The 22,248-nt window shown below is 41.5% G+C and overlaps 4 protein-coding genes across 7 annotated transcripts; 3 read left to right on the plus strand and 1 right to left on the minus strand.

The window, feature by feature from the left end:
• Nucleotides 1-63: 63 nt before the first annotated feature.
• Nucleotides 64-10,349, plus strand: btk (Bruton agammaglobulinemia tyrosine kinase). Of its 4 annotated transcripts, none has more exons than XM_034597137.1 (20): nt 66-220; nt 1,578-1,688; nt 3,389-3,547; nt 3,650-3,754; nt 4,150-4,231; nt 4,399-4,524; nt 4,639-4,703; nt 4,796-4,983; nt 5,585-5,647; nt 5,799-5,853; nt 5,969-6,048; nt 6,374-6,501; nt 6,697-6,768; nt 7,299-7,470; nt 7,641-7,860; nt 8,018-8,082; nt 8,856-8,974; nt 9,125-9,282; nt 9,908-9,992; nt 10,043-10,349. In XM_034597137.1, the coding sequence occupies exons 3-19, from the start codon at nt 3,407-3,409 to the stop codon at nt 9,977-9,979; spliced, it is 1,911 nt and encodes a 636-aa protein (XP_034453028.1). In that variant the 5' UTR covers nt 66-220; nt 1,578-1,688; nt 3,389-3,406; the 3' UTR covers nt 9,980-9,992; nt 10,043-10,349. The 4 variants fall into 4 exon arrangements, with proteins under 4 accessions (XP_034453029.1, XP_034453028.1, XP_034453030.1 ...); XM_034597139.1 differs by having other exon boundaries at nt 9,908-9,989; nt 10,038-10,349; XM_034597140.1 differs by lacking the exon at nt 10,043-10,349 and having other exon boundaries at nt 4,660-4,703; nt 9,908-10,029.
• A 255-nt stretch (nt 10,350-10,604) lies between these two features.
• On the plus strand, nt 10,605-12,740 carry timm8a (translocase of inner mitochondrial membrane 8 homolog A (yeast)). Its single transcript, XM_034597146.1, has 2 exons — nt 10,605-10,855; nt 11,784-12,740. The coding sequence occupies exons 1-2, from the start codon at nt 10,745-10,747 to the stop codon at nt 11,943-11,945; spliced, it is 273 nt and encodes a 90-aa protein (XP_034453037.1). The 5' UTR covers nt 10,605-10,744; the 3' UTR covers nt 11,946-12,740.
• Nucleotides 12,741-12,773: 33 nt separating this feature from the next.
• On the minus strand, nt 12,774-18,894 carry zgc:101583 (uncharacterized protein LOC494104 homolog). Its single transcript, XM_034597143.1, has 5 exons — nt 17,012-18,894; nt 16,168-16,224; nt 15,760-15,850; nt 14,155-14,315; nt 12,774-14,017 (listed from the first exon to the last, which is right to left on the minus strand). Exons 1-5 carry the CDS (start codon nt 17,142-17,144, stop codon nt 13,446-13,448), a joined length of 1,014 nt encoding a protein of 337 aa, XP_034453034.1. The 5' UTR covers nt 17,145-18,894; the 3' UTR covers nt 12,774-13,445.
• mars2 (methionyl-tRNA synthetase 2, mitochondrial) lies at nt 18,354-22,221 on the plus strand. The gene is made up of 3 exons (XM_034597141.1): nt 18,354-18,899; nt 20,269-20,603; nt 20,906-22,221. The coding sequence occupies exons 1-3, from the start codon at nt 18,626-18,628 to the stop codon at nt 22,082-22,084; spliced, it is 1,788 nt and encodes a 595-aa protein (XP_034453032.1). The 5' UTR covers nt 18,354-18,625; the 3' UTR covers nt 22,085-22,221.
• The last annotated feature ends 27 nt before the right edge of the window (nt 22,222-22,248 follow it).

Genomic DNA, 22,248 nt, shown 5'->3' on the forward strand with positions numbered 1-22,248 from the left:
CTTGTCACCACCACCGTCCAGAGGGCTGATATGAGAATGAGCAGGAAGAAAAAGGGGAAGTAAGCAGAGTCGATTCCTCTCTGTGGGTGACTTGCATCACATACAAACACATTTGATGGAAGGCGAGCCAACAGAGGCAAAGGTTTCTGCTGTCAGCACGAGCCTCAGCATCTGGAGTCGTCTTTCTGCTGCTTGACTTTATTCTTTTTGTGGTGACTGGGTGAGTAACACGTCTCTCTGAATGCACAGTGTAAGGTTAACAACTATTTTTAGTCGTGTGTTTCATTTAGAAGGTATCACGCAGATCCGTGAAAGTGCTGCAGTCATTCAGCCGGAAAAAACTACAAATACATGAATCAAATGATAGTGAGGTTATTGGCTTAAATTCAACAATGTACTTGTTTTTAAATGTTTTGTTCACAATTATGCTCTTTGGTGAATTCTGTACTCAAAGGTAGTTTTCTGTAGTTTAATTTAACTCACTTTACTTCATGCACGCGCGTAGCCTCCTTATCGGTCAGGAAGTGACAGGACAAGAGAGCATCTTAAGTGGTTACTGTGAGACCAACTCCCTTATGATATTGATGTGTTTGTGTGTATGGCCTGTGTTGCAGTGTCATACATGGTGGAGAATATCACACAATTTAAGACTTAATTATTTTCTATCCTGAAACAAGTTCATAGAATTTGTGACTTGTTTAATTGGTAGTTTTTCATTTTGAGGCACGAACAGTATCTAGTAGTTGGTGATGTTTGCTGGTTGCACCAACTTGACACGTTTCCCAATGATAAGATGATTCTATGAGATAAAACTGGTCTATGTTCACTTTGTAGAGTTGCTGAAAAGTAATAAGTGCCATTTTTGTTTTAGCTCTATATCATTTCATCTCATAGACTCAAACTCATACATGTAATCTGTGGAAGTTCATTGCCCCAAACCACACAAACAACTGACACAGATTAGCACTTAAAAAGAGAAAAACAAACAACTTATTTGTGTCAAAGTGTCAAATTGTTGTAGCGGCGCTGTGCAGAAATACAGGGGGAATTCTGCAAAATCTAAAAAAAGAGAGTGTGATATTTCGTTGTAAATAGCAAACTGACGTGTACAAGCAACACATCACGGATGTCTAACAAATGCATGTTGAATGTACTAATCATACATAACCATAACTTAATAGCGAGAGAGAAAATGTTATATGCAGAGCACTTGGTTTCTTCTCTCCCTTCATATTGCAGTACAACCCTGATGCAACTTCCCTATTAGTTTGTCTGTGTCAGCCACTATGAGTCAACTCCCCTCAAAACAGTAGAAAAGAAAATCTCCCTCTGGTTGCCCGGATACAGTGAAATATGGACGTGCTGCTTCATTCCACTGGCTCCAATCGAGCAGGGATGGCGCATGAGCCTGTTGATTATCGGTTATGAGAGTTTATTAACTTCGACTCAGAGTTAGTGATGTGAGAATTCATCAGGGTTGCGACGAATGAGGAATGAGTAAACAATGTTTCACAGAATAGGGAACACGGAAGTCTGCAAACAAAAAAACAATAACTTGTCCCTCTCCTGGTTTGCAGGGGCAGACACAGGCTTCTGGTCGTGTTACAGTTCATACGATATAAGGAAGTGCTCACAAGCTGAAAATAGGCAGAGCTGAAACACAGTGAGCACTCAGCTGTGTGACGAGGGTGAGTTTGAGCATCTGATAGTTCATATTTGACCTGATAATAAGCCACAAAGACTAATTTCCTTTAGTGCGTTTGTTTCATTTTGTTCTATTTGAAAATGATGTGTCCAGATCACAGTTTACACAGTAAGCCGTGCTTTTGTTTTATGGAAATACATCTGTAAATAACATTTTTGGGGGGTTTTAGTTCTGCACCAGACTGTGGCTCCTTTCCTTCCGTTCTACACTGCCAGTTAATTATTGGATCTCTTCCAAAATGTCAAGATACTCAAGACATCTATCTTATTTGTCTTTCTCATCTCACCGTGGTATCAACCGAGGCCTTGTCTGGTTTTAGAGGTGAAAGTTTCATTTCAGAACCTGATACTGAAAACAAGGCACAGTCGAGAGGCTTTTTCATTTGCCTACTAATCTTAAATGCAGATGATATGTGGGCGTCTACACGAGACTGAATGTGTGTGAGAGAGGAACATGATGGTGAGGTGGTTTGATATTTCATACAATCCATTCAGCTTCATGTCCAGATGAATTCATGTAACTGTGTGTTAATAGTAATTAATAATAATATTATATTTTATTTCACGGCATCTTTGCAGACACCCAAGGACACCTTACAATATAAATTCAAAAAAAAATTCAAAAAAGTCATATATATTTATGTGTCTGCATTATGAGAGAACGCAGTTGCCCGGCCATCTATAGATGTGTATACACATTTATATAACATGAAATAAAAACCCCAAGCAACTTCAGGCTGCAGGTAAATGTGCTTTATCTCGTATAGTTTGTTATGCATCAGCAAAGAGGTGGATAAGAAGTGGAAGAATAATGTCAATCCACCATCTGAGGAATACAATCGCAGACCAGCGAGTTGGAGGACACTTTATTTCCCAGTATTTTCTTACTCAGGTTCCCCAGTACTAAAGCAAACGTGATGTCACTGGGATGTCGACCAGGATGTAATAGCTGATGTGCCATGGGGGGGGGGATTGGGAAACAGAAGGTGTTCTTTGTATTAAAAGCAGGGCGTATGCAAACTAACAGCTAATCATGAACAGATATCTGCTCACACTCATGATGCACGTCTCTGCAACCACTTCCAGAACTGTAGTCCCACATATTGCAGTGGCCTTGCTCAGAGAGTGGGTAGGTATTTACCTTTACTACTAAGTACTTCTAAATAATACTTTAAACTCAGAAGATTCACATTTCGTATTTACTTTGTTAATGTTAAAGAAAGTGAAAAACAAATTCCTGAATCTGCTCTCTGATCTGGATCTGCACCAAACTTTAAGGTTCTTTCTTGGGTCATGACCCACCCCATCATAAAATCTAATGGAAATTGGTTTGAGTAGTTTTGAGTAATCCTGCTCACTAACAAACAAACGCAAAACAGAAGCAGAACCTCCACAGCGGAGGTAATAATTTAGCAAAGGCAAATCAGCTAATTCTCCCATTTGAGAAGCTGCAGCCATGAAATGATTTGCGTCACATGGCAACACAGCCTAAGGCTGCCTTACAATGCAAAGGAAGTAATAATATAATATAATAAGTTATAATTTAATACAAAAAAGCAATATAATAATCCAAGCACAGAGGAATAGGTGAGTGAGGCAGCTCCCAACGGGGTGTTTACTGAAATAGTGTTGTGCTGCCTCAAATGTAACCGTCAAGTAATCATTGTTCTGCATCCCCATGTAGATCAATGCTGACTGAACCATGTCAGAAAGTATCCTGGAGGAAATCTTCACCAAACGATCCCAGCAGAAGAAGAAGACTTCCCCTCTGAACTACAAGGAGAGGTGGTTTGTCCTCACCCAGGAAAAAATCGCCTATTATGACTGTGATCCAGACAAAGGGGTAAGTGTGTGGAACGGCAAAATCATTCAAACAGCATCACACTAGTCTCAGATCAACTTGGCTGGGAGCCTTTAACAGACAGTTTCCTCATCTGATAAGCAGAAGCGAAAAGGTCTGAGGGGATCGGTCGACCTGGAGAAGATCAAGTGTGTGGAGGCGGTGCAGCCTGAGCCCAACTCCCCGCCCGAGCGCATGTACGCTTTTCAGGTAGTCAATTCACTCTAGATTTATACTGAATAAGGCAAGCGGAAGAGGCTCCTTATATGACTTTTGTCTAGTAGGTAGATGGATGGATGAATAGATGGGCAGATAGATAGATAGATAGATAGATAGATAGATAGATAGATAGATAGATAGATAGATAGATAGATAGATAGATAGATAGATAAGTGGTGTTTTTCATATACAATTACAATGAATACAATTTTGTCAAAATCTCAAACTTAAATCAAGAGGAATAAGGTATTCTACAAGATGAATATCCATAAAAGGAAATCTCATCTTACATTCTTCTCTCTCTTCAGATGAAATGTCTATTTATGAAAAATAAATCTCATCTTTAATTAGACAGCTGCAGCTTCTCTATTTTCTCTTTGCCACAGATCATTTATGATGAAGGGCCGCTGTACATCTTTGCAAAGACTGAAGATATCCGCGCACATTGGATAAAGAAGCTGAAAGAAAGTAAGGACACGCACATTCGATTGAATGCATCTCCTCAGCCACAGTATCCATATCTTAACATCTCCCAATGCCTGCATGACAGAAGAGGTGCACCTACGCAAATTCATATGTTGATTTAATGTAAATGTCCTTTGTGTGTGTTTGTGTGTGTCTGTATTTGTGTATAGTGGTGCGATTCAACAAGGATCAGATGCAGAAATACCACCCGTGCTTCTGGGTGGATGGGGTGTGGCTGTGCTGCCAGCAGGAAGTTAAACAAGCGATGGGTTGCAAGGTGCTGGACAGTAAGAATGGTGAGAAGAAAAAAATCCTTTTGGTTTGAAATCTGCAACGATCAACAACTAAACCTTTTCATCAGTTCATGTATGAATAATATATTCAACAGTATTCAATTATGCGATTTATAGGATTTGTATCTAAACAATCAGGGCGAAGGGGATCCAGGAAACCTCTTCCTCCGACTCCAACAGAGGTGCAGGCCCAGTCCCTTTAGATTCATATCCACAAATTACAAACAATGTTGTTCTTTGAATAAACACATCCACTAATCTCATGTTGTTTCAGGAAAAGCCTGGTCGACCTTTACCTCCAGAGCCCCCTGAACCCCCTGCCCCCTCAGCAGACATGACTGTCATAGCTGAGTACAGCTACACACCCATGTCAGAACTAGACCTGGAGCTGAGGAAGGACGAGGAGTACACCATCCTCGAGATGTCGGACACTAACTGGTGGAGGGCTCGAGACAAATATGGGTGAGATGAAATGAATAAAATGACAAGAATCTACTGATTTAAAATGTGAGCCAAAGTTCACAAGTTGAAGTTGAATTTTTCTCCAATGTGGACATTTGTAGTCCGGCATCCAGTCCACATCAATAAATAATGGGGAAAATGCTGTTCAATTAAAATGATCGCATGCTGATTGGCCACTCTTTTGCCATGTTGTATTTTGAGGTTATATACATGCACCATGTACATAAACATGTTCTGCAAACTTCACATTAAACGCAGACAAAATATCCATTTCTCTGATATAATTAAATGAATAGTTGATACCTTCTAGTGGTGAGTGAGGATAAACCCCTTTTCCCCCCACGCTCTTTCCTTCCTTGTGCTTATAAATAAAAGATTATCATTGTTTGATTAGTAAAACACAATAAAACACTGAGGATTTCTACTTAGAATGATTCATAGAGTTTCTAGGTATAAATAATTTTTCTGCGAGATGCTACTAGTGTCGCTAACTAACAACTAGTGCTTCAGTGTCGAGCCAAGATGTACGTTTGGTTGTGTATTTTTGTGCCTGCATTAAGACAATGTTTGTATCTACAATGTGTTGTGCTTTCTTTTGCAGCAAAGAAGGATACATACCTAGTAACTTTGTTGTGGAAGCAAAAAGTGGGTTAGAAAAATTTGAGTAAGTATGGCTGCAATTGTTCTATCTCAAATTTGTAATGAAAAAAAAAGTCACTGTTTGTACATCAATGTATTCTTGACCGCTGAAGCATTGAATGAAGCAAAAAAAAAGCAGTTCTAAGGAAAAATGACTTTCATATGTATTTCCACAGCTGGTATTGCAAGAATATGAACCGCAGCCAGGCAGAAAAGCAGTTAAAGACTGAGGTAAACCGACATTAACAGTGTAGCTGGACTACATTTAAGTTGAAACTTGTGAAATAAATGATTATATGTCCCCCCCCCCCCCCCCCCCCCCCCCCCCCCCCCACACACACACCAGAACAAAGATGGAGGCTTCTTGGTACGGGACTCAAGCAAGGTCGGGAAATACACTGTGTCTTTGTTCAGCAAGGGTGGCGGGTGAGTACATGCTCAGTGGTGTTCTAACACTGCTGCATCATTTACAGTGTACTGTATATGGCGCCCAGTGGCTGCACTCATGTGTGAACGTGTGAAAAGAAGAACTGTTTGTAATGAAAGCGGAAACAGACGGCGGGTGAGAGATGTAAATCTTTTATGCAAAACGTGGACCAATCTGCCAACAGAGCGTTTCCATCGCAGAGCTCTAACACTGACCCACACTGAGGAGATATCACCCATTCATGCCTGTTTGGTTCCAGTGTCCATGAAAAGTTTGTTGATGAGCTGGACGTTTAGAAGTTACTCATCTTCTTTCTCTCCACAGGGAAACCGGTGGAAGCTGCAGACATTATAACATCTGCACCACGTCACAGGGCCTGTTTTATCTGGCAGAGAAGCATTACTTCAGCACCATCCCAGAGCTCATCAACTACCACCAACACAATGCAGCAGGTTGATGCTCCGAACATATAGATATCTCATTGAAAAGAAAATATTCTAATTTAAATTAATTGAATTATTAAAAAATATATATATATTATTGATTTAAAATGCTGTTTACCAGTGTGAAGGCACACAAAGACAATATTAGAACTGTCAAAGTCTGTCCATGAGAAGCGTTGACCTCACAGTTGTCTCCCTCGTTAGGATTGGTGAGCCGGCTGAAATACATCGTGTCAAACCGGGCGTGGCCTCCATCCACAGCAGGGCTTGGCTATGGTGAGAACATGACTGTGAAAAATATGACTTGGACTACAGACAGATTATTACATTTATTCAGCATAATTTCTGGAGTTTAACATTAAAAAAATTCTGTGTGTGTGTGTACAATGAATAAACCACCAGTCCTCTGAGAGCGTACACTGTAAATACTGTAATGCATTAAAATTATGTACGTTACACTTCAGGACACCAAAAGTAAAAGTAATGATTGTCACCTCGGTTTGTTTGTTTGTTTGGTATTTAGCGATATTTCATAAAAAACTAAAACTCTGATTTCTCAGAGCATAATAAATGGATCTTGATGTAAAACATTTTAAGGGGACTATTATTTACGAGTGTGTATCGGGAACTACTGAATTTAAATGTGGTTTCATAAGGAAGCTGCTCTTAGGACCATTCTAGTTAAAAGACTCATTTTTCTTGCAGTTACAAATAAAAGCACGATAACCTAAATGTTAAAGTATATCATTTTTTTGCGGATGCTGCAGGTATAAAAGTGCGACTCCCTTCTCTCTTGTTTGCTGCAGGTGTGTGGGAGATCGACCCCAATTGCCTCACCTTCATCAAAGAGCTGGGCACCGGTCAGTTCGGGGTGGTGAAGTACGGGAAGTGGCAGGGCCAGCATGACGTGGCCATTAAGATGATTAAAGAGGGATCCATGTGTGAAGATGATTTCATTGAAGAGGCCAAAACCATGATGTAAGCAAAACTACCAAGTCTGAATTTGGACTGAGCTCACCGTCGTGATGGATCATTCAAATATCTAAACTCGGTGTCTTTAAAAAATACTGATGTGTCACTTCTGTAACTTCTGTGAGAAAAACCCAACTCATGATAATGAACTTCCTTCTCCTTTTTGCTCAAACCAGGAAGCTTCACCACGAGAACCTGGTCCAGCTCTACGGCGTCTGCACCAAACAAAGACCCATCTACATAGTGACCGAGTTCCTGTCCAACGGCTGCCTGCTGTCGTACCTCAGGGAGGGTCTGAAGCAGCACCCCACGGCCGTCCAGCTGCTGGAGATGTGTAAGGACGTCTCCGAGGGAATGGCCTATCTCGAGGCAAATCAGTACATCCACAGAGACCTGGTGAGAGACAAAGATCTTCTGTGTCACAGAACATGTCTCTGCTACATTCCTGCATCACTGCGTCATGCTGAGATACTGTGGGCTCCAGTGTTTGAAGATAGCGCTAAATATTTAATGATTACACCTAAACCAAGAGTGTTGTGTGTTTTATTCGCAGGCTGCCAGGAACTGTTTAGTAGATGACAATGGTACAATCAAAGTGACTGACTTTGGACTGTCAAGGTAAAATACAAGACGACATAAAGTACATCTGTCTTCAATAAAATATAAATTATTAAGGGTTTCGCAGGGCCAACATATTCTATTCTATTCTATTTGTATTGCGCCAAATCACAACATAAATTATCTCAAGGCACTTTTCAATATAATATAGAGAAATCCAACAGTTCCCACAATGTGCAATCCCTTTAGTGACTCTGGAAAATACGAACTCCCTCATTGACTTGAAGAAACCTCTAGCAGACTCAGTCTCATCTGCCTCCACTGGTTGGAAGGAGCGGAGAATAAATGGGGGAGAGAGGAGAGGGGAGACAAAAGAGAGACTCACATTCACACCAACAGGCAATTTAGAGTTTCTGATAAAACTATAGCCCCAGTCTGCATGTCTCTGGACTGTGGGAGAAAACCCAGGCAGAAAGGGGGAGAACATACAACTCGACACACAAAGACTTCAGGAGAACCGGGATTTGAACCAAGAACCTTCTCGCTGTGAGGTGACAGTGCAAACCACTGCTAAAGATAAACTCGATATCAACTAAAACATAAAAACAACATACAAAGCAGTTGAAAATTTGCTTCACCTCAACAAACCGACAAAGTAACCCACTTCACAGCGCATATACTTTAAATTGTTATCCTTTAAGTACAATTTGTCAACTTTTACTTTACTGATTTTACTTTATTTTAAAGTAAAAAGTTTCTTGTACAGAGTGTTTCTACACTGTGGTATTTGTACGTTAACGCTTTAAGTTAGAGACCTCCCTCCTCTGCCTCAGGTACGTCTTAGACGACGAGTACACAAGTTCAGAAGGCTCCAAGTTCCCTGTTCGCTGGTCACCGCCTGAAGTCCTCCTCTACTGCAAATTCAGCAGCAAGTCAGACATCTGGGCGTATGGTGTGTAAACATAATGCAGAATGACATTTTTCAGTTCCTGTTGCATTTCTGGTCAATAATAAATGTAATTTAAGTTTAAATGTCCTGACAAACTGTGTTCAGGCATCATAACTTTTTCCTCACCACGTGAACTGTCTCTCTGACACCCAGGGGTTCTGATGTGGGAGATTTACACTTTGGGTCAACTTCCATACGAACGTCTAAACAACACAGAAATAGTGGATCAGGTGTCGAGGGGTCTGCGTCTCTACCGCCCCCAACCGGCCAATGTAAAGGTCTACAGCATCATGACAAACTGTTGGAGTGATGTAAGTAGTATTGTATTGTGAATAGTGGTAAAAAAAATTTAACTGAAGTCCTTCAAGGTACTTATACTTTCCAAAGGTGTTTGCAATTGATGTTGTTTCTACTTCTACTATACAACATTTGTTATTATATCAAAAAACATTTTTTATTTAATCTTTATTTAATCAAGCAGTCAAATTCGACCAAGATCTTTCTTCCAAGAGAGGCCTGAGAATAATTGTTTTTTTTTGTATTTAATTGTAGTTTCTATTCTTGTCATGCTCACATTTCTGTCACATGTTTAGTGTTTTTATAGTTTTATTCATTCTGTTATGAATATTTTTATATTATCTTTATGTGTTTTGTGTGTTTTTATTTGGTTAGCACTTTGTAACTTTGTTTGGAGAAGGACTATATGAAGATTTTTGTTTATTATGAAATCTACCAACCATAATGAGTTCTTTGACATTTGAGACTCTACTTGATGCAAATACTTCTATACCGTAGTCAGTTTTTGAATGCAGGTGATTCACTTGTGACAGAGTATTACTACTTTGTTACACTAAGAGGCTACTTAAGTAAAAGATCTGAAGGCTTCTTCCATGGCTGCAACAATAATGTCTCTGTGATTCCTCTTTTTTGTTTCAGAAACCAGACGACAGGCCCAACTTTCAGGAGCTGGCTCTGTCGGTTCAGGATTTGCTGTACGAGCTCCAGTAGATCTCAAATAATTCACACACACACACACACACACACACACACACACACACACACACACACACACACACACACACACACACACACAACCAATCCACTCTCTGAACGTCCCGGGAACGTTGACACGATGTAAAAACCTCTGTAATGTGAATATGTTAAATGTGAATGTCATGATAAGAATAGTATACCTAGTGCAGAAGTACAGTCCTGTAGATCAACGTTTAAAATTTGTATATTTTCTTGAAGGTTGTTGGATTAAAAATATCGTATCTGTTGTTATTGTATTTTTTGTTGTGGGATGTTGACTTTGCATGTGGAGTAGCAGCTTTGTAAGAACAGGCGTGTTACGCAAATAAAAGTTGAATGTACAAAATGACTGAAACATCAAGTGAAATGAAAGTGACAAGCTTCCAATTCCTTTTTTTTTTTCATTCCAACATTTTCATTTTGGATAGTTTGAAAAATAATCACAAGATAATTGATTTGTTTTTACTCAAGACAAGTTTACATCAACATCAATGTGACAAAATAAGTGTACAAATTATTATAACAATAAAATAAATAATAATAACACATTTAATAATTCAAATGTTTTGTTTAAAATACGTATGTACGGCTTATGTATGACGTAAGAGGAACGCGCTCTGTGATTGGCTGAACTACTTCCTGTTTCCTGTCGGCCGTTCACACACGTGAAGGTCAGAATTGCAGGCAGAAGGTTTTCATCCTCAGTCAGATATTGTCCCTCTGAGCTGGTTTCACTGAGCTATGGACGGTCAGGGAGCAGCAGCGGACCCGCAGCTGCAGCAGTTCATCGAGGTCGAGTCCCAGAAACAAAGGTTCCAGCAGCTGGTCCATCAGATGACGGAGGTTTGCTGGGTGAGTTCAGCTGGAAGCTAACAGATGCTCAGCGATGTGATGCTAACTCACACACTTTGGTTCAAACTGAAGTCTCACACGTTTCTGACGAATAACTAGTGTTCACATTAGGACTCGTATAAGTACTGCTTGAGATCAGGGACGTGTTATCTAGTTTAGCATCGTGTAGCATACTGTAATAGAGTGCAGTGTAGTGGAGTATAATGCGGTGTAGTATAGTATACTGCAGTATACTGCAGTGTAGAGTATTGTGAAGTATAGTGTAGTGTAATGAAGTATAGTATAGTGTAATGAAGTATACTGCAGTGAAGAGTAGTGTACTGTGGTGTAGTATAGTGTAGAGTAGTATACTGCAGTGTAGAATATAGTGTAGTGTAATGTAGCATACTGCAGTGAAGAGTGTTATACTGCAGTGTAGAGTATAGTGTAGTGTAATGTAGTATACTGCAGTGTAGAGTAGTGCAGTGCGGTGCAGTGTAGAGTAGTGTTGTATAATGTCGTGTTGTATATGTTAAAGTAAGATCTGCCCTGATCCGGATCTGCAAAATTTCATAATCTTTCTCTAGTTATGCCCCACCTCTCCACATAATGTCTTGGAAATCAATTGAGTAGTTTTTGTGTATTTGTGCCAGGTAATCAATTACAAGGCATCATATTTTAAAAGCTCTTCGTGTCCTCTGTATATTTGTTTGAGAGATATTTTAGTGCAGCAAGAAGTACAACACATCCCTCAGAAATGTGGTGGAGAAAAAGTGTGAAGCAGCAAGAATAAACAAAATACTCCTTGAGAGCGCTCCAGTAAATGTACTTTAGTTCCACCAAAGTTTTTACATTTTATTTAGTTGCAGGTAACATTATTATTTTCTCTAATAATAATGTTACTTATAATACCATATGTATGACGTGTTTGACCTCGTTCTGTCTCCAGGAGAAGTGCATGGACAAACCTGGGCCAAAGCTGGACTCAAGGACAGAAACGTGCTTTGTTAACTGTGTTGAGCGATTTATTGACACGAGCCAGTTCATCCTGAACCGACTGGAACAGACCCAGAGGAGCCGGGGCTCGTTCTCCGAGAGCATGATGGACTAAAGACTGTCAGGAGACGGACCGGTGAGATTCTCGGCCCTTTGCTCTGGGACGAGGCCGTTTGCTCCTGACACAGCTGTCTGAGTGTCGCAGAACTGTCCGATCGAATGCAGGAAGGAACCAGATGCAGCGTTGAATCAAGTGCCTGTGATTAACACCATGTATTCAGAAGTGTAGGGCTTTGTTTGTCCTCCACGTCAGATATGAGTGTTGCAAAATGCTCGTATTGTCGTCTGTTGCTAACAGTGACTTCACGTTGGTTTTTGTCAAGTTACTGAATTTAAGCCATTTTATTGGTCAGGCTGTGAAACTGAGCTTGAACGTGTGAATATTCACTGCTGCTATGAGTGTAGGAGACTGCAGAGAGATGGATGCATCTGGGACATTCAATATGCCAACTGTATTGGACAGGCACAAGGACTTCAACACACACACACACAAAAACACACATACACCCTTGTCCTTGTACTTTTATCTTAGTGAGGACACTCAGTGGGTTAATGCATTCCCTAGCCCCCTACTCTAACTATAGCAAATTACATCTAAATACCTAATCCTTACCCTTACTAACCCTAAAAGCAAATCTTAACTCTACAAAAGTCCTGTGGAAAAAGTGAGGACCAGTCAAAATTGTCCTTCCTTCATAGGGTCTTTATTCAAAATGGTCCTCACAAAGATACAAGTACACACACACACTGCTGTAATTACAGGGAGATAATGATGTCTAGAACCAAGAGGCTTTATCAACACCTTAAAGGTTCTGGACTGTACATATGCAATAAACAAAATGCCAAAATACTCTTGTCTATCTTTTGTAAAAGTGCACTCAAATCATGTTGTAGTTATGTTTTAATCAGCACTGTGAAAAAACACAAAACTACCGTTATACCGGAGATGTGTTACACGTTTGGCACATGTTGGGAATTCATACAGGGAAAGAATATTCTTTGTTGCGATTTGTTTGAGGTATTAACAGTAACGCATAAGAATTATTCAAACAGATTGAATGCATAGAGGGTAAATGAAGATTTGTCCATTAACTGGTCAAAAATCTGATTTGTACAATATTTTGATGAAGGGAGAAAGTGCAAAATTCTTAATGTTAAAATTATCAGTAACAAGGCACAATGTGGCTTAAGCCACTTAACATAGCGTAAAAAATGTACACAGCAGTACAACATAGATAAAAATAAATAACCAAATGAAAAAAGACGTGGCTTTACCATTCTGTACGACATGAACATACATTTGACATAGATTCCAGTGTGTTGACAGCAACGTTAAGTTCATTATTAGGCACTTTTCTTCTCCCAGGGCACAATGCATTGTTTAAGACAGACGTGAAGTTAAGGTTCAGTAAACAAACTTGTCACATTGTAAAACATTTGTGCATTAAAGCTTCAGAATTGCAAAAAAGCAACATTTCTTAGTATTGACCACACGGTTAAGGAGCTCTTTGGTGTGGGCCCAGTGCCGCTTATGTGCCTCCTTCTCATGGCAGCTTCATAACAACGTCTGCTTGGCTGCCGTGGCTGGAGCCGGGTAACGGCTGGTGGCCCCATGGAAACCCTGAGGACCCTTCCTCAGGTACAGCGGGAGGGAATCCAGGCTGAATGTAATGTCCTTGAAGGCGTGGATGAGGAAGATCCCTAAGATGATTGTGAGGAAGCCGCTAATCGTACCCACCACTTCGTCCATGGTCATCCTCAGCCACTCCTTGAACAGGATTGCCGAGCAGGTCATGACAGACGTGGTGAAGAAGACGTAGTAGATGGGCGTGACTATTGAGGTGTTGAAGATGTCGAGGGCTTTGTTCAGGTAATTGAGTTGAACGCTGACACAGATTACCAGGCAGATGACTAAGGACCAGAACAGGGGTTCCTTCAGCACTGCCACCCCAGCAAACAGCTCCTTAATGCCAATGCCCAGGCCCTTGACACAAGACACAGAGAGGGAGCCAATCACAGAGCAGATCAGGATGTAGACCAGCACATTCCTCTGTCCGTACCGCGGGGCCACAGCAAAGATAAGCACCAGGCTGCTCCCCACAACGCACACAGCAAACACAATGAAACCTAGTGGGAGTGTTTAAGAATGAGTTAGTACCCAGAAGAGAGAATCCATCCAACTGTTATCAGGGATTTAGTTTTCACATCATTCTTAATTCAGATCATGTTTAAGTACATTCCCGCGGGTCGAGGTCGGTCTCTACCTGGGTCTTTGAGCTTTTCTGCCATGGAAGTGAGGGAAACAACCTCCTCCTCCTGCGGGGCGTGGATCACCATCACAGTGGAGCCCAAGACGCACAGCAAACAACCGACCTTCCCGTGCACATTCAGCCGCTCGTTCAGGAAGTACGTGGAGAGCACAGCGCTGGAAAGAAGAGAACATAGCACAAATGGTCATACTACTACTTACAGGGAATTTTTATTGATACGATTATCTCCATCATCAAATCCCAAGAAAAGACAAGTGTGTTCTTATCTTCCGCAGCCAATCAGAGGCTCTCAGGAGGTAACTCTTTCAAGATTTGTCTCATCTATACATACATATAAAATAAAAGCTCCAATGCAGTGGTTCCCAACCTGACGATCCGGACCCCCAGAGGGTACCAAGATAAGAAAGAAAGAATAGAAAGGAAAAACGTTTGATTCACAAAAGTAGATGTTTCTTCTCAGATAAATCTTTATACCTTTTTTTTTGCTTTTCTTTGATGACATATTAGGTGCTACCTCTTTAAGACTCATTCCAAATCAGTAGTGTGAAAAGGAAAAGGCATTGTTCCTTTTGACCTGCTCACAACACATGCCACACTCAAGCCCCAACTTAAATGAGCAGTTGAAATTAAACGTTACTTTTGCTATGGTCAAATTAAGCCACTTGAATTTGTGATTGCATTTTTTTTTTACTGCTTTTCAACTAAAACAGTTTCTCTCCCTAAATTGGAACTTTTCCAAAATGGCCTACAGAATGTGTAAATCTGAAAACACTGGCTTGGGCGTTTCTGTCTAAAACAGATCTTAACTGTCAGAATCACCACATACACAATAGAGCTATTGTTGATGACTTGGATTTATGGAGCGATGTAAGTAGGAAGTTAACTCGAGCTCCGCTGCCCGGCTCATGTGATACAATACTCTGTCTAAGAAGAGATGTGTGTTAAAGACAGAGATGGACACCTTGATAGTATTTGGCAGATCTTTCCACTTTGCTCTTTCTACAAATTAAATCTGACTGGTGACAAGATGAATTAAAAAGAAAATGTTTTTACTAATAGAACATAAAATCAGAACTTTTGGTCGTTCCATTGGATTTGTTGATAGTTGTAAGTATGTATCACACCGATTGTATGTCACAATCATAGACTGAATATTAAGATGGATGCTATGACTGCTCCCTAAAAGAGAGGCCAATGTGCCTCGATAGCCACCTGGTGGCTGGCTGCAGTATAGGTCATAAATCCCTCCCTCTCCATGTTCGTGCAAATTAAGAAGTGAGAGTATACGTCAAATACATTTTTCTCAAAGATGGTTTCCGTCATTTTATATTGTTCTTATCACACAGATGTATGTTCAAATGCACATTTTTCAGTTCAGTTTGTTGTCGTTGTTGTAGTAGTTATATGATGCAACGTCAGGATTGACAGCTGAGACTGACTCGTGTATTAGTTGAGCATGAGTATCAGCAAGACTTTGCTACTGTGGCTTTATTTATGTCTGAATTGTGGCAGGAAGTGGTGACACGTCCATCTTTATACACAGTCTATGATCGAGATAAGCAGCATCAGGGGTATAACAATCAAACTTTGAGACATTACCTCACAAGTACACTCAATGCTCCAAGTGGCGTCACCAGTGTTGCGGGTGCAAATGCATATGCAGCGAAGTTCGCCGCCTCTCCAGTTCCCACTAGAACACATCAACATCAACATCAGCGTGCACAAACTCAGAGCGGCTGCAGCTGTTGGAAATATTCTCTTCCAGCCCACATGTGCAAATGAGTTCTTTGAGAGGAATGTGTAGTTCAATGCTACGGTGTGGGGGCCAGACCTACTGCTACGTCACCAGCAAAAATACCAAACCCACAAGAGGCTCTTTTCCTTTTGAAAAAACAAAGGTCGCAATGTTTCCTGTCCCGGCTGCTTAGGGTTAGAGAAGTGTCACCGATCAAAATAAACCATGACAAACTGCTGATTTATATATGTGTGTGTGAATCATTCACTTACTTGAAATTAGTCCTGCCCACCACAGCCATTCCTTCAGGTACGCATAGCCCCCTTGACCTGCAAGATACAGACAAGAAAACTGAAATAGAAATAAGATAAGATATACTATGTCCCTATAGGGACATTTGTTCTCAGCACTGTCCAGCCTGCAGTTTCACATAAAATAAAATCTCTTACACATTGGCTTATAAAACCTCCATACACATGCCACAGTTCACAAATACACATCTGCTGACAATTACGACATATTGCATTGTGACATATTGCACAACCTTTTTATAGCCCAGGTCGCAGCTACAGTTAAAGGCAACTTAAAACAATCACTTAGGGATTTTAAGTTTCAGTCAATACATGACTTATGATACCTACATGTTTTATGGATGTCTTTCATATACACATAGTTTCCTACCTTTTCAGTAATATCTCTAATGTTGTCCTTACCTTGTGTAAATCCCTAGAAAAGACCAAAACTGTAATGTGTTTTTTGTCTTCCCCCCAAACAATATAAAAACTACCAAAATTGACAGGAATCAATCATTAAAAAAGTATTTCCCATGTATTTTGACTTGTTAATTGTGACCCATGTCTCATCGTATAACATGGAGGAGGCACGATTTATGACCTATACTGCAACCAGCCACCAGGTGGCAATGGATATAAACAATTAAACAACACAGACAGTAAATGTTCTGCTGCTTTTAAAGTACTTTTACTTTTAAAGCTATAACGTCAATACTTCATTCTATTTTTGAATGCAATGGAGTATTTGATGGTATTATAGGATTCAGAGTACTTCCTCCAGCACTGACATCTGGAGTTTACTCTAAATGAAAGTGAACAGTACCTGCTCTCATCGAGCCCTTGCTGGCCAGTCTCAGGAGGCCTTTCTTCTTCAGGATGAAACTGGCTCCGATAAACAAGCTGGAGCTGAGCGCCAGCGACAGACCGATGTAGAAGTCCTGACGGTTCCCCTCCATCTCAACCCCGGGGAGAAGTCAGGCTGCAGAGACAATACGAGCTACAACCGAGGAAAGGGTTTCCGATAAACTTTTCATGAGTCGAGCACCAGCAGCCAACTCATCACATGACAGATCAGCTGCTCACACCCTGGAACCCGCTCCGACTAACGGCCGCGCCACGGGAGGAGCAGCGACTCCTCTCACTCAGCTCCGGTGAAGTTTAGGATTGTTTTTGTAGTTTAAACCTAACGCAAAAGTTAGTTAAATTGTTTTTATCTCCGTTGTCAAGTCAACCGCATTGGTCGTCGTCGTTGGCTGAGGAGCAGGAAGTGGAGCCGCTGATTGGCTGAGCCGTCACCTCAGGGGGGAGGAGGAGGGAGGAGGAGGAGGAGGCTTCTCTTCAGTAAATATGACGATGAAGATAAAGAGTAGTTCGAGATGAAGTTTAGGAATCAGATCAGGTAGATTCTAGGTCAGATATAAAGGGCAATAAGACTTTGACAACTACTCATGAGCTCATAAGGCCATGGCTGGATTCATAATCATGTTGATAATTGCTAACCTAAATTTCCCTCGGGATCGATCAATCTATCTATCTATCTATCATAACAATAAACTTTATTTCTATAGAACCTTTTAAAAACAGTTTACAAAGTGCTTTGACAGCGAAGCGAAAAATGTACACGACTTTGCATGAAAGCATGTCTATAAAAATTGTTTTTAAGAAGTAATTTAAAATGAACTAGCAGATTAATAATTGAAGTCATTTTAGTAAACAGAAAAAAATGCCCAAAATTGCTGGAATTGGCTTCTCAGATGTGAAGTATTTATCTGAACAGTAATCATATAATTTCCCAGTTATTAAAGTAAAACTTACTGGTAAAATCACCACTCAACCTCTTATTGCAAAACTTTTCAGTCATTTGAGAGATTTCTCAGATTAGTTATTTGACTGAACTCCATTTATCACAGAACTGAACAGACATGGATGTTAATGCTAATCAGAAACATGGTCTGTATCATCCCTCTTTGCCAATAAAGTATATATATAGTATAAAATACTTTAAAAAACTGAAACTACTGCTTCTTCACTTGTTTAAAAACTTGATGTCGATAAAGTTTTGAAATGTGAAAAAGCAGAGGCAGTCCTCGCACTCTGATTGGTGGCTGGACTTCCTCCGCACACTCTGCAGCGGTTTTGGATTGGACGAGCGATTGTTGTTGCTCAGAGAACCCGGAAGAAGCGCTAACCTTGACAAGCTAACACAAACACGTGTGCGACAGGCTCAGAAAACAAGGATCAGTTTCGTTTTAATCTAAAAACACCGAGATGAGAAGAGCGGACATTTTCCAGTAATTGTTCAGCTTCCTTCGCTTATCTTGTTCTCCTGCGAAAGCTACATCTTTAAGCTAGCAAAATGAATGGCTAGCACTTAGAATATCCTCCTGGTTTCTTTGGGGTTTGTTGTCTCCATGTGAGCGTCTCCTGTTTCCCCACGATGCGGTTCCCTGTTGTCATTGTTAGCAGAAGCTGTAAAGTTGTTCACTGGTTGAAGCAAAGTCCGTTTCTCTCGCCTGCTTCCGCTCTGTGGAGACACGAGAGCGTCTCTGTGCTGAGGGATGTGTCCACTGATGTCAGGAGCCACTACATCACCACCCCCATCTTCTACGTGAACGCTGCTCCTCACCTGGGACACCTGTACTCAGCGGTGATGGCGGACTGCCTGCACCGGTACAAGCTGCTGCAGGGCTTCAGCTCAAAGTTTGCAACAGGTAAATCATCCCTCAGCTAAATTATACATGTGCATGTCGCTGTGAGCGACACTGGTTGTATATGATGACCACTATCTTGGAGTTGAGGTGTGTAAGTACCTTGTGTAAGGGCCTTTATTAGAGAGGCAATTTCATTGTACAGTACTAAACACATCACATACACAAACATACAGGATCATGTGTAGCAGCTGCAAAAGATTCATCACAGCTCAAGCAGATAATTAAAAGTACTTGCCAACTGTATATATAAATATTCATAAAGTAAGTGATTGTATTTCTTTACATTCCCTGTGTATCTACATCTTCCAAAAGGTGTAAGTGACCAGTGTTTATTTACAAGTGTGCGTTAAAACAAGTAGAAGGTTTTACAAATGTTGGGGTGGTGAGGACAAGGGGGTGGGTGTCAAAGAAACTGAAATTAACATAACAAAATACATCCTTATCTATTCTTAAAATAAAACAACCAAAATGCCTAACTAACTTATCTAAAGAAGCAGCTCTCAAAATACAGGGGTGACAACAAACCAATAACCCTAGTGAGTCTAGACAAGTGACTCTTTGGTACCCGACTTATCTAATGTCCAAACAAAACCTCCAACCACAAACCTGAGAAATACTTTCAATACCAAACAGCAAAACAACACAGGTAGCAGCAGAAAAGAGACAGAGTCAAAAAGAGACATTGAGGGCTTGCTCCTTTTATTCTGGAGCCCTGAGCTGCAATAGGCTGATGGGGAATGGGGGGAACCAATGAGAACTAATGCAGCAGCACAATCTACACAGGTGGCAGCCACCATCATCATCATCGTTGTCAGCAGCAGCACCAGAGAGAGAGAGAGAGAGAGAGAGAGAGAGAGAGAGAGAGAGAGAGAGAGAGAGAGAGAGAGAGAGAGAGAGAGAGAGAGAGGAGGGAGAAACACAGGCCCTTTGACCCTGCCTGCTGTACCTCTGTGATTTTCCCCACAGACCTCATGTATATTTCTAAAAGCGTAAAAAATGTAATATAAAATTTGATATATTTGTGCTCTGGGAAAATTTAAAGGGCGTATTTGTTTTGTGGAATATCCTTGGATTCAGCCGGCTGGTGGGATATAAGTAAATTGAACCCCTTACTTTGGACTCTGGGATGCTGTGATATTCACTTCCTCCCTTTCTGTCACATAATATTGACTAAATTATTGACCAATTTATCAAAGGTTTAATATGTATCAATATAATTCTTATCCTTTGTGAAAACACAATTGGGAGGAATACGAATAATTAATAAACCATTGTTTATCAGGAGTCTTTAAACTGATTCATAATTCTGATAATAATGTGACATTTACTGTGATAATTATACCTCTAATTCTGTTTCTGTGCATTTCAGGCACAGATGAACATGGTTTGAAAATCCAACAAGCCGCTGAAGCTGCAGGGAAAGATCCGCTGACCTTCTGCACCGACGTGTCAGAGAGATTCAAACATCTCTTCAGCAGCTGCAACATTTCGTACACAGACTACATAAGAACCACCGAGCAGAGACACCGTCAGGCCGTGGAGCATTTCTGGTCGGTGCTCTGGGACAAAGGGCTCATCTATAAAGGACATTACGAAGGCTGGTACTCCACACAGGATGAAAGCTTCCTCACGCCGTCGCAGCTGGGCGATGCCGTGGACTCATCAGGAAACCAGATTAAAGTGTCACTGGAGAGTGGACACAAGGTACGTCGAGCGAGATTGAGATTAGTGTAATATCAGTGAAGATTAATTTTACGTATATTGATCAGTTTACTTGTGAAAAGTACTAAACAGCTTGTGAAAACAGATGTTTAATATCTTATATCGATCTGAAGGAGAAAGAGCCTCCAGCTTCATATTTTACACTCACATATGAGAGTGGTATGGATTTTCTCATATAGCAAGAAAGAAGATGAGCTCATTTCCTAAAAAGTTAAACTCTTCCCTCCCTTCAGTTTTACTCCCTCAACACAATTACATCAAATCTACATGTTCCTGTTTTGCAGGTGGAGTGGATGAAAGAAGACAACTACATGTTCCGTCTGTCTGCGTTTCGGTCTCAGCTGCTTGACTGGCTCCGAGGAAACCCCCGAGCTGTGCAGCCTGAGTGTTTCCACCAGCTCGTCCTGCAGTGGCTGCAGCACGACCTCCCTGACCTCTCGGTGTCCCGTCAGAGCAGCCGACTGCAGTGGGGCATCCCAGTCCCCGACGACCCCGAGCAAACCATCTACGTGTGGCTGGACGCTCTGGTGAACTACCTCACAGTAGCTGGCTATCCACATAAACACCATCAGTGGTGGAACGTGGTCCACCACATCATAGGAAAGGATATCTTAAAATTTCACACCATCTACTGGCCGGCTTTCCTCCTCGGGGCTGGACTGCCGCTGCCACAGACCATACACGTGCACTCCCACTGGACAGCGGAGGGAAAGAAGATGTCTAAAAGTTTGGGTAACGTGGTCGATCCTCTTCAACGCTCAGAGATGTTCACGGCTGACGGTATGAGGTACTTTCTCCTGCGTCAGGGTGTCCCAGACTCTGACTGCGATTACACCGATCTCAAGGTATTCAAGCTGCTCAACGCAGAGCTCGCCGACTCTCTGGGAGGTCTGCTCAACCGCTGCACAGCGCCGGTTCTTAACCCAGCTCAGGTCTACCCCTCGTTCTGTCCTCAGTCCTTCCCAAGGGAACAGGGAGGCAGGGCGGTGGCTGAAGACTACCACATGTTGGACGCAGTGAAAAACCTCCCTTCTGTGGTGGAGCGGCACTACGAGAGCATGCACGCGTACAAAGCCCTGGAGGCCATCGCTGCTTGTGTGAGGCAGACCAACGGGTTCGTCCAGCGCCACGCACCGTGGAAGCTGGACAAGAGGGACAGTGCAGAGCAGCGCTGGCGAGACACCATCATCCACGTCTCCCTCGATTGCCTGAGGGTTTATGGAACCCTCCTGCAGCCAGTGGTGCCAGAGATTTCTAACAAACTCCTGTCCAGGCTCGGGGTGCAACCAGGCGAGAGGAGCTGGGCCGCTCTGAACTTCTTGCCAAGGTATCAGGGAACAGACTGTCCCTTTGAAGGCAGAGCGCTGGGATCGGACTCAGGAGTGTTGTTTAGTCGCTTGGAAAGTCCGGATGCAGATAAACATGAACCCAACAAAGCGAAAAAGGCAGCAAAATGTAAATAAGCAATTGATTTATTTTTCCTGTGGACTGAATCAGTAAGAAATAAAAAAAAACCTGTGGGTCACTTTAACCTTTGTTACGTGTTTTCATCTGTCAGGTGTTGATTGTGCTTTACAAACATCCTCAGTAATTAAGCCAAGGAGGTTGTTTTCATTCCTGTCCATTG

This window comes from Hippoglossus hippoglossus, chromosome 10 (genome assembly GCF_009819705.1).
Source record: "Hippoglossus hippoglossus isolate fHipHip1 chromosome 10, fHipHip1.pri, whole genome shotgun sequence".
In the NCBI taxonomy this organism is placed as follows: Eukaryota; Metazoa; Chordata; class Actinopteri; order Pleuronectiformes; family Pleuronectidae; genus Hippoglossus; species Hippoglossus hippoglossus.

Coding starts and splice junctions, on each gene's coding strand:
- btk (XM_034597138.1), top strand. CDS start 3,407: ATGTCAGAAAGTATCCTGGAGGAAATCTTCACCAAACGATCCCAGCAG. Junction 3,548..3,649: donor ACTGTGATCCAGACAAAGGG/GTAAGTGTGTGG, acceptor TCTGATAAGCAG/AAGCGAAAAGGTCTGAGGGG. Junction 9,283..9,907: donor TGACAAACTGTTGGAGTGAT/GTAAGTAGTATT, acceptor TTTTTGTTTCAG/AAACCAGACGACAGGCCCAA.
- timm8a (XM_034597146.1), top strand. CDS start 10,745: ATGGACGGTCAGGGAGCAGCAGCGGACCCGCAGCTGCAGCAGTTCATC. Junction 10,856..11,783: donor AGATGACGGAGGTTTGCTGG/GTGAGTTCAGCT, acceptor TTCTGTCTCCAG/GAGAAGTGCATGGACAAACC.
- zgc:101583 (XM_034597143.1), bottom strand. CDS start 17,144: ATGGAGGGGAACCGTCAGGACTTCTACATCGGTCTGTCGCTGGCGCTC. Junction 15,851..16,167: donor GTGGGCAGGACTAATTTCAA/GTAAGTGAATGA, acceptor GATGTGTTCTAG/TGGGAACTGGAGAGGCGGCG. Junction 14,316..15,759: donor GCATTGAGTGTACTTGTGAG/GTAATGTCTCAA, acceptor TCTTCTTTCCAG/CGCTGTGCTCTCCACGTACT.
- mars2 (XM_034597141.1), top strand. CDS start 18,626: ATGCGGTTCCCTGTTGTCATTGTTAGCAGAAGCTGTAAAGTTGTTCAC. Junction 18,900..20,268: donor CAGCTCAAAGTTTGCAACAG/GTAAATCATCCC, acceptor TGTGCATTTCAG/GCACAGATGAACATGGTTTG. Junction 20,604..20,905: donor CACTGGAGAGTGGACACAAG/GTACGTCGAGCG, acceptor CCTGTTTTGCAG/GTGGAGTGGATGAAAGAAGA.